General features: G+C 38.7%; 1 protein-coding gene across 8 annotated transcripts in view; it reads right to left on the reverse strand.

Annotated features, from left to right (window-relative positions):
* Nucleotides 1–15,969, reverse strand: part of LOC109993169 (kazrin) — a 132,899-nt gene that overhangs the window by 21,854 nt on the left and 95,076 nt on the right. For all 8 annotated transcript variants that reach the window (XR_010667576.1, XM_065961790.1, XM_065961791.1 and 5 more), the window contains one exon: nucleotides 5,500–5,691. Coding sequence is in view for 7 of the 8 variants with exons in the window: in XM_065961790.1 (XP_065817862.1) it covers nucleotides 5,500–5,691 (192 nt within the window). In the remaining variant the exon portion in view is untranslated. The remainder of the gene's footprint in view (nucleotides 1–5,499; nucleotides 5,692–15,969) is intronic.

Raw genomic sequence — 15,969 nt, forward strand, 5'->3', positions numbered from 1 at the left:
TGTTATAGCCTCATGCACCACCCATAAGTAAGCCATTGAAAATAGATCAAACCCTGACCCCTAATAGGTGAACTGGAGCGGGTGTGTGTACGAGGTATTTAAATAGCAGTGCTGACACATTAATAAAGGGAGGAATCATGCTTTGATCCTATAAAAGCAGCCGTCACTCCTCTCTGTCTTCACACGATCAAAACAAAGTGAACACAGTGGAAGGCTGAGGCTGTGAAAGCAGTGCAGAGATATAAAGAATTGCCACTAGGGGCCGCTGTAACCCGAACTCGTGTTCTCACTTAAAGCCATCAAGTGTGAATAGATTGAGGTCCAAATTGAGGAGTAAACCATCGTCATTACCGCTCATTATGAAGTGGTTGTCAGTTTCAAGAGAATAAATCACAAAAGATATATGAAATCACACCAACCAGAATGATTTCCCCAGTTTGCATTATGAAATTGCAGTCTTTTTTAAGACAAATCAACTTTAAAAAAAACAGCCCACTGCAATTACTTGAATGTATCAGGTATAGCAGCATAATGTGTGTCTGCCTATTGAAGTTAGAGGCCCTGTAGTGAAGGACAGAGCTTAGTTCTGAGTACGGTGTAGCATGAAATGACACTAAACAGAGCAGGTAGACTGTGCTTTGATGATACATACATACAGCCGTCTGATGCTTTCATTTAAGCCCTGGATTGACTGGGAGTCCCTCAGTGACAGTAATTAGCCAACACAGAAATAGCTAATTAAAAACAGCCAAAGAGAGCAAGCTTTACTTTGAAAAATTAATTAATCACAACTTTGTTGAGTCGTGACAGCCCTTTAAACACATTTTAGCAACAGTCAGACTGTGTTAGGTACACGCTTCATTTCTGGTCCTTTCACCTTTAACCGTGGGTTTGGTTTGATTTCCATTTGTGTTCTTAAAGGTTAGAGAAAGAAATGAGTCAAAGAGGCAGTCACTGCGTTTGACAGGGTGCTCACAGGCATCAGAGCAAAAACCTGCAATTGTTAGAGGTTGGTCATTACCAACATTTACAATGATAGTGCTCACAGGCTGATGTCTGGCACCTAGTGGGCGAGAACTCAGGCTTTAACTGTGACACAGTGTGGGCATCGCATCAAACACGGGCAGAGGGGGAGACACAGGCAGAGAGAACGCGGGCGAGAAAATTATGAATAGCTGGAGAGAAAACAGACAGAAAAGTAGTTGTCCTCTCATTTTCAATTTTATATTCATGGGCAGCAGAGAATCTGCATGTCATTCAGCCACAGAGCTTCTGAACAGCAGTAGCAACAACATTTCTGTGAACCTTTCCCAAACTAAACAGGTATTATCTCAAGCAGCAGACAGCAAATGAGGGGATGATACATTCTGTTCAAGATTCTTCATCACCAGCCTTTTTTCTTTATCACAAAGTAGAACAGGAAAAAAAACAAACAAAGCTTCTCCGCTTTGCTGAAACGTTGGTAGCACTTCAATTAAAACCCTCCAAACACTGCTCTTCCTCTAGAAAACACAGCCAGAGCATAGGAATATTATAAAGAGTACAGTACAGACCTGCTCTCTTTGTAAAGTGTCTTGAGATAACACTTGTGAATTGGCGCTATACAAATAGTGATTGATCATTTGATGATAGATTGATTATGTTCACATTAAGCCGGCACTGTGAAAGCTGGGGGAGATCAAACAGAATCACCATCTTGCATCCAATCTATTTGCAGCACATGGAAATTGCTGTAGTTAATGAGGTTTTCTCTAAAACATTTGTTCTGTCTTTTTTTTTTCCCCACACAAGAAGCCAATTTAAAACCCACCATTTCCAAGTCAAGTAATCTATGTAGAGAGTTTCAGAACATCAGAAACGTAGATGCCTGATCCAGTACAAACCAGTTTACCTACAAAACTATCACTCCAAGCCTGTATGTGTAAAATGAAAGGTGACTCAATATAATCATAAAGTCATGGAACCTATAGCAAAAATCTAAACCAGTTTCATGCAATGCATGAGAAAACAGGATAGTACTATAAAACAAAGGCATAGGCTTGAAATAAAATTGTTCTGGTTTCGAGCATCTGAAATCCCCTTTCAAAGAGAGTTGGATGACTTTCCAAAACAGATCCAACATCTTCTTTAATCAGCCATATAAGAGATGTTTATGTGTTTACTTCTTGCGTACTACAGCAGTCAACAGCACTAACATCTTCGAGAAGAGAAAAAGCTAGCACTGTAACCCCCCTTTATATATTTCACTGCATCTTGTCTTTGGGTATGACAGCCAGCACTTCTCCTTGCCCTTTCATGTGGCTGTTGAAAACAGGTATAAACACTTGGATGTGGGAGGACTCGGATGTTGTCGATGACCTTTGTATCTATTTTTCAGGCACAGATGTGGCGAATTCTATCCCAGAAACATGCATTCAAAACTGACTCAGACATATTTGTGTTTGCCAAAGAGCATCGCATCCTTTCATCATGTTGCCTTCCTACTTTGCATAGAGAAAAGAAAATCTATCTTTTTTTGCTTTCTCCCCTTAACCCTTGGTGTCTTTAATGACTGCTTGTTTGTTTTAGATAAACATTTCTCACAGCCTTTTTTCATTTTACTTACTGAACACAATGAACAGTTCCTGACAAGAAACAGGCAGCCATACATACAAATATATCATAACATGCATAGTTATAAAAGATTTAAAGACACAAGATAACAACTTTTACCAGCAAATATTAAGATCACCCACAACCCTAAATATATCAGAACATACAGCCAGAGTTTCAGGTCGTAATGTAATTCGTTTCAAGTGAAGGGAGCAGCAAAACTTTCCTTTTTTTTCCAGTTCAGTTCTGACTGTTGGAACGGACAGCAAGAAAAGTCCTGGGAACGAAGCTTTAAGGTTCCTGTACTGTTCTGATTAATGTAGGTCAGAGGGTATGAAGGAGTTAGCGTATTGACAGAGACCAGCTACTGAAACAAGTAAAAATATAAATAATTCAGAACTCTTTCACAGGTCACTTCGGGCCTAAAAGTTTACTTTAAGGTCAGGAATGACCTCTTACAAACAAGTCATAGTAACTTTCCTTTGCATCTTTCAACCTATTCCCACCGACACATAAATGACAAGAGCCAATTTCCTGTTGCCCTCCCACACACCCCATCTTAATTGCAGACCAAATCCTTCGTGCTTAGCGTTTCAGGACAGTGTAAGCTCACCAAAGTCCTTCTTTCTAAAGCTTTCATTAGTTGCTGATTGCTGTCAGTGCCTGCTGGGCTTGGTAGGCTTTGGCCTCCATTAACAGGCCTGAGTCATACACATGATTGTATGAGCCAAACATCCAGCTGAAGAAGAGATAAGTATTTATTGGATGTGTGCTGTATTGTAAACTGCCCCAGTCCATGTTTTTGTGCTTTTCTCCAGAAAAAGCATAGGCTGTGATGTGAAGTGAACTGTCACAGCAACAAAATCCCCTGACAGCATGTCATGTGTTTATCTGATACCAAAAGGTGGTTGTGCGCTCTGCCTCATTCCATGGGTGATAACTCTCTAAAAAGAATAATTAAGTGTCACACTGATATCTCCTGACTGATATCTCTGCCTGATGTCCTGTAACCCACTGTGCACCGCCTGGCAGAACTTGTTCATTACTTGAGCCTGTGCTCAGTAAGTGAAGAGCCATCTGCCATAGTGTCATGTATAAAGCAGATAACAATATGGCTGTCAACAGAAATTAATCTGTATTTCATTAATACTGAAAGGATAATAATTGAGGGTTTATTATTATTATTAGGGTGCTCTCTATGTGTGGTTCAATTTGATAAGTAACAGACCAGAAGGTAAGTGTAGATGTAAAACACTTTGACCTATATTTATACTAGTGCTGTCAAACTATATATTTTTTTCTGAAATTCAATTATTAATTGGGATTAATCGCATAAATTATGAACTATAATAAAAAAAAAAGTGTGCATTTAATTTTTTTAATGCTTTTATTTGTACTGTAACCTAAGGGTACTTCACTTCTTGTTTAGATACAAAGCTGCTTTTATTTTGAAAGAAAATAAGGTACTTGTGGCAGCCCAAAGATTACAACATCACAGCCATGGAAAAAAAGGTTAGTTATGGATCCAAAAGTTAACGACAAAAAAAATAAAAAATCTGATTAACAACAGGTTAACACTTTAAGGGTTAGGTCTTTCAAAGCAATTCTATTCAATTTAAAAATCTTTCAAAGTCTTGACTATTTTTTAATTTTCATAGACTTAAATGTTTTGCTCTCAAAGATTCATCTCTAGCCCAAGTCTTAAGAGATAAATTTAAAACATTCTAGTCCATAACAAGGTTTATGTGTTTGTGTGACATATAACTCGAGTCTAAATCTAAAGTCTGAAGCTCTTCTGCGTGTACATTTTTAATCACACCCAAACAAAAAACTTCAGCATTGAGCTCAAGGGTGTACTTGAAGTAAGTACAGACATGTTAACTCTCATACTAAAGGGATCCTGCTCTATTTTGATAATTCAGTTGAGCTTCTGCATTACATTGTTCTCTGTGTTATTTATACTACATGGGAAGTGCAGAGTGGAAAAAGAGCATGAGCATACTTTGCCTTTAGCATGGAGCAGCTTTTTTGAAAGAAAGTCAAAGCATCATTGGTTGCTCTCAAACCCCTCCCTCTGTCAAGTGAAACACATGGTAATGGACCATAATGCAGCTAATAGGCAGCATTAACCACATTGTAACACACTCTAATGTTGACAATGAGGCAACAAAGAAAAGTTCAATGGTTTTAAGACCTGTGGAGCAAAATGCTGGAGATTTTTTTTTTGTCAGCAGGATTGAGGAGTGTCAAACAGAAACCCCAAGGCGGTTGCTTTGAGAGGATTACAGATGTCTTTGAGCAGAAACTTCACCCTGCTTTGCATGCATCCATTTATTACAGAAAACTCAGCTACACCTAACAACTCAAATGCAAAGGATGACAATATCACCTATTCTTTATTAGAGAAATGCTGTGTGGTTTAATGTAACTGTACGTTTTTGATTTTTTCGAGAGCTCTATTTTGACATCTAGCTGTGGAAAAATGTAAAAGAATATTTATACATTTTTTAGATGCATTTTCTTTTTTGGGATGTAAAATATTGCACGTTTGCATAACTTTACTAGACGTCCACATTTGTACAGGTGTATCTATGCTAAAGTCTTCTGAATGTAGTAGAATGATTAAAACACTTTTTGTCTCATGTGAAATATGGTATCATGGCACATTTCTTAGATCTCTAGGACATCAAGAAGTAAGACATAAAACTGTTACGGTAATTGTATCAATGCATGATCAACATCTATTTTAATTTACTAGTCAGAAACTATTAGCCAAACATTTAATAGTATCACTATCCCTGAGGCTAATCTTTTTTCCTTCCAGCACCAAACTCTATATTTTGGAATGGAAATGGTGTTAATGTTTCAACAGAACACACACAGTTCCTTTAGTCTTGAGGTCCATACCTTGCAGAGCCTCCTTGGCTCGGTCCAGCTCCTGCTCCTTTTGGGCCAGCTGCACACGGAGTTCGGTGGCTGAGAGCACGTCGGCCGAGCAGCCTCCCTGGGTCTCCTCCAGGTCCTTATTCAACATGTCCTTCATCTGCCGCAGCAGGTGCACTTCCTCTTGGAGCTGGGCCACCTCCTCACGCAGCAGGACTACAACATATAGAAGCAAAAATGGAGCTTTATCAGACTAATACCCAACTATAATCATGAAAATTATGTCTTTGCCAGATGGCCTTCACAGGGTAAGCATTAACAGGGAAATAGTTTTGAAGCGGAAGGCAGATGTAACTCCAGCAGAAAGAGAAGGGTCCTGTGCTTATTGAATCAAGTGTGTGTAAGCTTTAAATGCAAATTTCTGAAATGCAAAGTTGATTTAGCAACACTGTAGGAGGTTATAGTTCCATTTGTAATTGAAGTAACTGCAGTGCCATGTTACTGCTGCAACACAAAGACAAGGAGGGGTCCAGTAGATGAGCATAGACGTGAAAATGATATTCTATTGAGTTTTGTCTTTGAAGCTGTCTGTGGAAAATGCTCTGTGTGCGCAGAAAAAGGGTGTGCGCATTAAAAATTATCTGACTGGAGCTTTAAAGAGCTTCTTCCCTGTGTTGTCAAAGAAGCAAGCAATGAAAGGAAAACAACAGCCGAGAGAAATAGATTTTTCCTCTAAATTTGACTGACTGAAAACGTTTCAAAGTGTTTTCAAAGTAGCAGCAGCAAAGGGAGGTCTCCTCGCTTTTAAAACAGGCCACAACAGAAAAACAATTCACACTTTGATTTCTCACATCAATCCTCAAGAGAAATATTTAATCTAAAAATGTATTTTTTGCACACTGAATGTGCCTGTCTAGATGGAGCATATGGAAAGTTATTTATGTACGAAAGAGAAGAGTCATTCTGCTCAATTTCATGCATCCTCCAGGAGCTAAGGGGGGGGGGGGGGCACTATCAAGTGCTTGGCATAAATCACACTTCATTCTCTCCAATCCAAGCTCCAATATTACTCTCTGAAAAAAAAAAAAATCAATCAGAGATGAATGGGAGAAGTGAGACAAAGGGACAAACTACTGACAACGGAAAAGACAGATTAAAAACAGAATACAGATTACTTTTAGCTTTGTAATGAAGTGTGATGAAGTGTGAAAATGTATACCAGGGAAAATGAATGTTGAATGTATGAATGTTACTGTTTTTTGAGTTCTTAACAATCCCCTGGATTACTACAATTAACCAGAAAGACCTTTCAAAAAACTAACCACCTTACCACAACTCACACTGACATTTCTTGAGTTGTCCCTTTAAAGAGGACATATTATTACCCTTCTCCACCTTTTCAAACAAGCTCCTGTGGTCTAAATGAAACATCTGTGCTGTGCTTTGTTCAAAATATAACATGAATTAAGCACCAGAGGAGGTTTGTGACCCTGTATAAACCAGCTCTCTCAGAATGCTCCGTTTTGGTGTGTGTGTCTCTTTAAATGCAATGAGCAACCCCCCTCCCCCCTGAGTTTTCGCTCCTCTGTTAAGAGAATAAAAATGGCAGACATGTGCAAAAGTTTTGTTCTAGGCTGGGGGTGGAGTCCATGGGTGGAGATATCAGTGGCATTTTTTTTTTTTTACCAGAATCCCACTTGTGACATCACAAGTTGAGCAAATTAGAAACGGGGCATTTTTCTCTGTGTTGTAAGACTTATGCAGACCACAAACAAAAGACTGGATGGATTTATTTCACATTTTGTGGGTCAGTAGAAACTCAGGTTACCCAAATATATGTTCAAAAACACTGTACAAGTGGATTTTTCATAATACAGTATGTCCCCTTTAACTCTTGTCTTGCACCAATAAATGTGATTGATATGTTACACAAGGGGACTATGCAGGGTCAAGCACTGCATCAAAGAGCTCACATTCCCCTCCCCTGAAACCAAAATGAACCTTTAAGACCAGCTCACTGCTTGTAAAATGTGGACCTGTTTCTTAATTTGTGTTCACTGACTAAATGTAAGTGGCCGAGGAGAAGGGCCTCCTGCTCAAAACCAAAATGAAATGTAAAAGAGGTTATTAGGAGGCGGGGGCAAGAGAAAAACGTAGTCGAGTGAAGTGTCATTACACAGAGGTATACTTAATGGACCCGATAATAGAACCACATTTTATGGAGCAACTCAAGCGGCAACAGCGCTACTGGCGAACCAAAAAGCTGGTCCGTTAAAGAAACAACCCCCTGCATGATACAGTTCAGTGGTGTTTTAAAACCCTATAATAGACACAGACTCCATTACTCGTTCATTAAGTTTGCATACATTGATTGTGCAAAAGCAGCAGAAGGGGGAGCCATAAATATTGTAAGAGACAAGGACACAGAAAATGTTGGTTACGACTGATAAATACTGTCTGGAAATCAGGGCCCACTGGGTGGGGGATTATCAATATTGGATAGAAAAAAAATCTGATACCGATATATCTTCTGATTAGCGATAGATGGATATCAGATATACACATTTATAGTGTTGCTCCCTCAGATGCAGTTATCATACCCTTGTAGAAAAGATATATAATAAAGACAAGATAGTCACTCAAATGGAAAGTAACTGTGCATGTATGTGCATCACTACTTGACACGCTGGAGAGACATAATGCTTGTTTTAATCCATGTAGCATACTCTGTGGTGACAGCCAGAAAGAGAACAGCAAGTGTAATACAATTATACTCAAATAAAATGCTTTTTGACTGGTGAATACATTTTTGGCATATCTGCGATGAAATTAGCCAATACCTGGATATGCTAATATCGGCTGATATTATCGGCTAGCCGATTAATTGGTCGGCCTCTACTGGGAAATATGCTGTGACACTTTCAAACTTAAAGAATTGTGTTGTTTCTGTGATAACTAGAATATGTGTATATATTTGCAGATAAATGCATGTATTTATCCTTTATTTAACCAGGTTGGTCCCATTGAGAATAAAAACCTATTTTCCAAGGGAGACATGGCCACAAGAGTCAGCAGCAAAATCACAAAGTTACAGACAGAGACACAAAGAGAGACAAAGTACTATTTACAAAACACAAAGATTTGCTTTAAAAGAGAACCATCTATAAGTCAAATCGGGTGGTTAAATCTGTCAATACAAGGCATATATATAAAAGAAAACAGCATACAATAACAGTATATACTTCTTGCTGGGTTTATATTATTTTTTAATGTAAGATTATCCATATGATTTTCTTCCATAGTCAGTTAAAATGACTAAACTGAGTACACACAATAATTGTACCTCTGCATAAATTTTACTTACTAAATTAGCTCACAGTTCAAACTAAAAATAGAAAAGCAACAAACAGATGAATAAAGGATCCATCTATCTATCTAACTTAAAATGACATACATATCTACGTATATTTTAACAACTTATAATCCACATTTTTTTATGTTCTTAATTCATCATCTTTAAACGTGCAAAGGCATCCTGAACTATCTGTATTTCCAACTGTTTTAATCTAGTCAAAGTTTTTTTGATCTTCTAAATCAGTGTTTTAATCTCTTATGGTGTCACTGCATTTTGGAAAAGCACTTTGAATTGTCTTTGTAAATGTGGGATATTAAACTTGCTTTACCTTAGTTGTTTTTAGTGTTTCTGACGATTACATTACTTTGGCAGACATTTCTACGAAGTGGCTGTACACAACCTCTCCAGGAGAGTATGAAAGTTCAGGTTGACTAGATTTAGAATTAAGACCAAATCTTTGCTTTTGTAATCAAAATGTAACACTTGGGGACTCAGTTCTGTGTAATAACACTGAATAAGAAAACGAGGAGGTCTAGACAACTATTTGCAGCTTTGAAATATCTCTGCTTTACCAACAAGAGGACCCTCACCAGCCTTGATAGGAAATGCAAGATTAGCTGTCTAAGTAAGCTGCATAGTTAATAGAATGTGTGAGGAGGAAAACAGATAGGTTATTGTCTTTTTCAGCCTTCTGCAACCTGCATGCTGCTGATGAGTACTCTAGATAAGGCAGGGAGAGCTGGAGGGAGGGAGGGAGGGGTGGAGAGGACAGGAGACAGCCACCTATTTTTCAATGTCCTCATCGTCTCTAGATTGGCAAGAAGTATGAACTGTTTTCATGTGCTGCATCACTAATGACAGTCAGAGTGGAAGCTTCCTGATAAGAGCTATCTCTCCCACTCTGCCCTCCAGGACTCGGTGCAGTTAATTCCCATGGAAAGTGGTCCCAGCTACGCTTGTGTCATAGAAAGTCTGACGCTCCTTATTCAGCATGCATATACATTTAAATCAACACAGTAATCTTTTTATGTTTTGTTTTGTACTTTTATCTTTTGAATTTCAGCCTTTAGTCTTTTATTTTTGTATTGTGCAAATAAACCAACACATTCTTCTTAACTTTGTATGGTGCAATGAACTTTTCAGTAATCAAAAGTCTCTATTTTCTTTTCTGATTATTTGCATTAAGGGGCATTTTTTTAGGTCTGACAGAATGAAGTACCACAACAATTTTATAACTATAGGTTATAGAATATATACATTGTGTTTAGGAAATTACACTGTGTATTACAAATATGAGTAATTCATAATTAATACTAACCTTGGATAAATTTTTTACTCAAAGATTTACAGCCCTGAGAGGAACTCAATACAACTCATCTCAATAAGCTTAAATGCTTTTCATAATTTGTGCTCAAAACATCCTTTCCCAATATTCAGTCATATTCAACTGTTTCCCATCCCAACCAAGGCTTTTTAGCTGCACTGCCACTTAACAGTCAACACAAACTTCTGGACATAATTACTTCTTTGCTTGAACAGAAACAAACAAAAAAGAGAGCTGGCAGACATAAAAAGATATGTTTCTGTCAGTGTGTAGGACTGTGAGCACACGCAGGAAGTATGACAACACAACAGACTGCTTGTTCTGTCTGTTGCCATCACAACCTCAGCACTGGTGGGGATGAGAGGATGTATTGGGTCGGATGTTTGCTCCTTCTGTGCTGTTAGCTCAGCCGCCAGCACCACCTGTTCCCTGTGGTCTGACAGAGGCAGCTGATTCTTATACTCCAGATATTTTTCAAAACAGACATTTGGTAAAAGTGAATATTTCTCCCTTAAATTAGAGAAAAAAATACTGTTGACATGACCTTTGTTTTACCATCTCCATCCATAGCCAAACAATGAAGCTTGAAGGCTTTAAAGCTCGTGAGGAGCTGCAGATTCATGAGGACATACTCTAGGTTCACAGCAATGACACAATCACACCGTCTTTATGTTTCCTCAAAACTCTTTGGACACATTGGTTTTTTTTTGTCACATCTGAAAGTGGCACAGAAAAATGTATCAGCATGTATTAATGAAATGTGTGGTTCTAGAATTTACTATTCCAGCTCGACAAACTGCATGTGTGTGCAGCCCCTCTCTGACTTTTATGTATGAATGTTACTGTTTTCCCAGTTCTTAACAATCCCCTGGATTACTACAATTATCCAGAAAGACCCTTCAAAAAACTAACCACCTTACCACAACTCACACTGACATTTCTTGAGTTGGCAGACGTGTACCTAAAAGATTGACTTTAAAGAGGACATATTATTCCCCTTCTCCACCATTTCAAACAGTCTCCTGTGGTCTGAATGAAACATCTGTGCTGTGCTTTGGTCAAAATATAACATGAATCAAGCACCAGAGGAGGTTTGTGACCCAAACCAGCTCTCTCAGTTTTCAAGTTTATTATCTTCATCTTGGACTTTGTTTGTTTTTGTGTATGTACATGAAGAGCAATGTCAAACCAGAGACTATGATATGATAAACTTCTTTATCATTCCCCTAAAAATAGTCAGATATATCCATAAACTGTCTAATATTCTGACTGTCCATAAAACTATGAACAGGGACTACCTTTAAATAGCCCATGTTTAATGTGTTTCTCTGACTGAAGTCTTATGCATCTGTGAAGTACCAGAGAGATTAAACTGAGGCTAATCACGACTGATCTCGTCTATGACTCGAGCTGCAGGAATTATGTGCATTCATTGACCCTCCCTCCCTCTCTGCCTCCATTCCATTCCAATTCCCTAAACGAGCTCGCCTCAAGTTGTTATGATTCATTGAAACAGTAAATAAAATCTCCATCCTCGGCCACTGATGTAAATGGCTGCTTAAATGTGTTCATTTGCATAATAACAGCCATGCATCAGCTGACTTGCAGTTGGTACCAGTGAATTATGAATATGATCAATGTCATTTCCTATATGTATGATTTAAGCAAAATGGCGGAAACTTCTCCCTAAATAATCCTGCAGGCTTTGTATAACAGCCTTGGTATGGTGGAAACCACTCATAAATCGGTTTCCAAATATCAGCACTTCTCTGGGGACAAAAATCTGTCATGATTTCTCCTGGATTTAATGGTGCAAAAAAGAGATTTGACTTTTTAGGTGAAAAATAGACATTTTTTTCCAATATGACAAAGGTTACTTTCAGTGATGTATGAACACTTTTGGGAGAATATGGTTTTTATGTAGGCCTTCAAATCTGCAGCTTTTCTTAGTTCACAAAGATTATTCAGCTGTTGTACTCAGCAAATCCATAAAACACATTATGTCTCTCTGGGGCTCCCATTTGATGATGATCCTATTTTTCTATAAGAGGGCCCCTTTTTGTCCCATTGTCATTGTCTCGCACCCTAACTGAAGGTTTCAGAAACAAAAGTTGCTAAAGGTCCAAGAATATGACAGGCAGTCCAGTTGCGATGAGGCAGCTGAAATTGGACTTGGCTAGAGCGGGATTGGAGGCTGAAAATTGATAGGGAGTGACAGTACATGTCTAGAGGGGAGAGATTTTTAGATTGGTTCTCCCTATTCGGACTAGAAAGATGGGTAGGGGTTCATTTTTTGCCGGTTACTGGAGACAAAAGCAATTAACGGGCTGATTGTTCCCACTGAAATGTATTCAGCCAGCTGGCAGAGTGAAGGCATAAAGCACAGGCACTTCTACTCCACAATACGTACTATATCTACTATACAATGATAGCACTGTCAGAGCTGAAAATCTACAGAGAAGTCCATTAACTTTCTCATAAATCTTGATAACAAAATGTTACAAAATAACTATATGATTTAGACAAATTATACACATTGTGTATACAATATCCCAACACAAAATCTCGTTCCCACGGTGCCATATATCTACATGAAGAAAGTCATATATAATGGAAAAACATTGCTGTAAAGATGTGCAGTAGTAGCCGAGCTCTGACGTCATTCCCCAGGAATTAAAGAGCGATCAGGGTCAAGAATGCACCCAGCAAGCGCTTTCATGACGGGAGGCAACAGCACACATCCTCTTATTTGTTTTGAACTTAACTCATCCGTAGCTCTGCTTGAATAATTACAGTCCAACAGATTTTCTCTAAGACCCATTCAGGGAATGCACGCTGGGTTGAAAGCTTAACCCTTCACGGCATTTCTTTGGACACATTTCAAATAAAAATAATAATTTAAGCAGATATTTGACAGTTTTCTGTTTAAGCCATAAGGTACATACAAACACAACAACAGGTGATGAGAAAAAGAACAAGTAAGGCCCTGTGTGCACCTGAGGTTTTTTCCGGGCAGAAAAGTGCTGACTGTGCCCGTCCTGTCTCCATGGCAACAGTCTGTTGATAACAGTCGCTGTATGACCGACACTGCTCTGTTACTTTTCACTGCATGTTTCAGTGTGAGATAGTGTTTTACCCCCAGCAGAAACGGATACAAGATATGATCTGTAGGAGGCAATAATGCGGGAATATCACATTTGGAAATGAGTGCAGGTGACATCAACAGCGCCGTTCTGTAAAGTTGAAAGATTTTCAACTTGAGCGCTCGGAAAGGCCGCACAAAAATGGCAGAGCGCAGCTGCGAGATGCAGTGTAAAAGCGCTTTGAGTAGTCAGAACACTAGAAAAGCGCTATATAAGCTCAAGCCCGTTTACCATTTACCCATTGAAAACAATTGAAAAAAGACACTGGCACTCAGTTGACACAGGGCCTAGAAGTGAGCTCCAGTGAGGAGCATGCTCAGAGGGCAGAGGACCTCAATGAACTCTCCAGCCATGTCAGCCCCCAATTCATGCTAATTTAAAAACCTTTACAAAGTCATCCATTAAACAGACCTTCACAAAGTTTGAGTACTATGCTCCTACAAGCACGTTCTTATGACAATGGGGTCATCAGGCCTAACTGTCTGGATTTCCTGTATCCTCTACAGTTTCTGTGACAGAGCAAAAAAAAAAGGAGCCAGCTTCACTTACTGTTATGCCTTTCAGAATTAAAGTATATCCCATTAGATGAATTATTGCTAGACTTAACAGAAAAACTAATTGTGAAACATTATCCCACACAAATACTCAGGTAGTTATGTGCACACCACCAAACTACTAAATGCATAATGGGATACTGATTAATGTTTGCCCTTTGCAGGCATGAACACAAACAGCAGTCATTATCTGACCTTTCATTCCCAAAGGAAGCTATTTGTCCTTTGGACACTAAAACTCAGTGGACAAACTGAATCATAAATTATGTTACTCTTGAAAACTTTTAATTTGCCATCTTGAAGGTGCCACACAACTAATGTTAACTTAAGCATTACAATTGTGCTTACTTTTTTCCTGCAAGGCCCTAATGAGATCCCTTTATGCGATTAAGTGTTTAACTTCTGTATTCAGTTTCACATTTGATTATCAAGTGTTACATTAGTATTGCTGTTGCTATCTTCTGCCTTTTCTGTCGGCTTGTCTCTTTCACTCTGTTCAGCCTCTTTATACCTCTTTTTGTCTCGCTCTCTCTCCTCAAAGTTTGTTCTTGTTGTTGCCAAAAGCTTGCTTAATGTGGATTTAACTGTGTTTCTTTAAATCAAAGATCAGAAAGAGTCTAATCATCATGTGGGTGGTAATATTTCAACAGTTCAGCCGATTGGCTGTTGTAATGTTCCGTATGTTCTAACCATCCAATAGTTAGTTTACAAGCTGGAGTACAGGCCACAACATCAGCATCCCAGCTCAAAAGTTCACATGCTGCAACTTTTTTTTCATCAAAGGGCTTTGGTCTCAATTTTGAAGGTCTAACCTGGGGCTTAACTGTCACAGAGAAAATCCTTGAGAAGACTAGGGGGGTTATTTTTCCAATTGATTCAAGAGATACTTTTTTTCTTGAATCACTAAATAGTCTTAATAAACTAGAAATAAAAAAAGAAACCATGCAATGTCCTTCTGAGTTTGAATTATGAATGGTTGCCTCTGAAATTGTCCAAAAGAGCACTGTTAATGTTAATGCATTAATACAAGTCAGAATATATTGTCTCTCTGTCACACACACACTCACTCTCACACACACACACACACTCACTCTCACACACACACGCACACGCACACACACACACACACACACACATGTACGCAAACACACACACACACGCACACACACACACACACTCTCTCACACACACACACACACACACACACACACACACACACACACTCACACACACACACACACACACACACACACACACACACACACACACACTCTCTCACACACACACACGCTCGCACACGCACACACACACACACACACACACACGCACACAGACACACACACACACACACACACTCATCTTTATGGACCATTGATAGCATATTCATCAGTGTAGTAATGTCTAAGGTCTGAATGAGTGTCTGCTCTGTCTGCGAGTGCTTTGCTCAGGATTAACCAGTCAATTCTCATGAGCAGAACAATCTCCCTGCGTCGCCTGAGGATATGACAGGGTCATGCCTGATAAAAACTGAAAAATAAAAACTGCCTTTGGGCACTCAGAAATCAGCTGAATAGAGACAGTGGTGAAGAGAGATTGGTATTCAGTATAACACATATGGGAATGGATTTATTGATGAGCACACACGTGCAAAGAGAATCCTTCTGTCCCTCGTGTCTTTAGACTGAAATAAACCCATGATTGCTTTAAAGTGGAGGATAATAAAGAGAAGACTATGAAGATGTCAATGAAACTTATAGCATGATGGAATAAGTATTTGATATATTAGTCTGTAATAGAACTGCCATTGCTAATGAGAACTGAAGAACTGAAAAGCTGTATTTCTAATAAAGTTAAATCAAAATATGAGATATTTCTCTTACCATGTGTTTAAATATGTTTCTTCTAATGCATTTGTCTTCGAGTAAATTAACATGTAAAGGGTTATTTTTTCCTTATAAATTAGTATCAATTCATCAAATCTATTATTTTTACTCTTACGGTTCAACAGGCTTGACTTGATGTTGTCACTTAATGGTAATTGGGCTTGAATAGCCCTTCTAGTCTTCTCAGCACTCAAAGTGCTTTTTACACCGCAGGTCACACCTACACCCAATCACA

This window comes from Labrus bergylta, chromosome 12 (genome assembly GCF_963930695.1).
Source record: "Labrus bergylta chromosome 12, fLabBer1.1, whole genome shotgun sequence".
In the NCBI taxonomy this organism is placed as follows: Eukaryota; Metazoa; Chordata; class Actinopteri; order Labriformes; family Labridae; genus Labrus; species Labrus bergylta.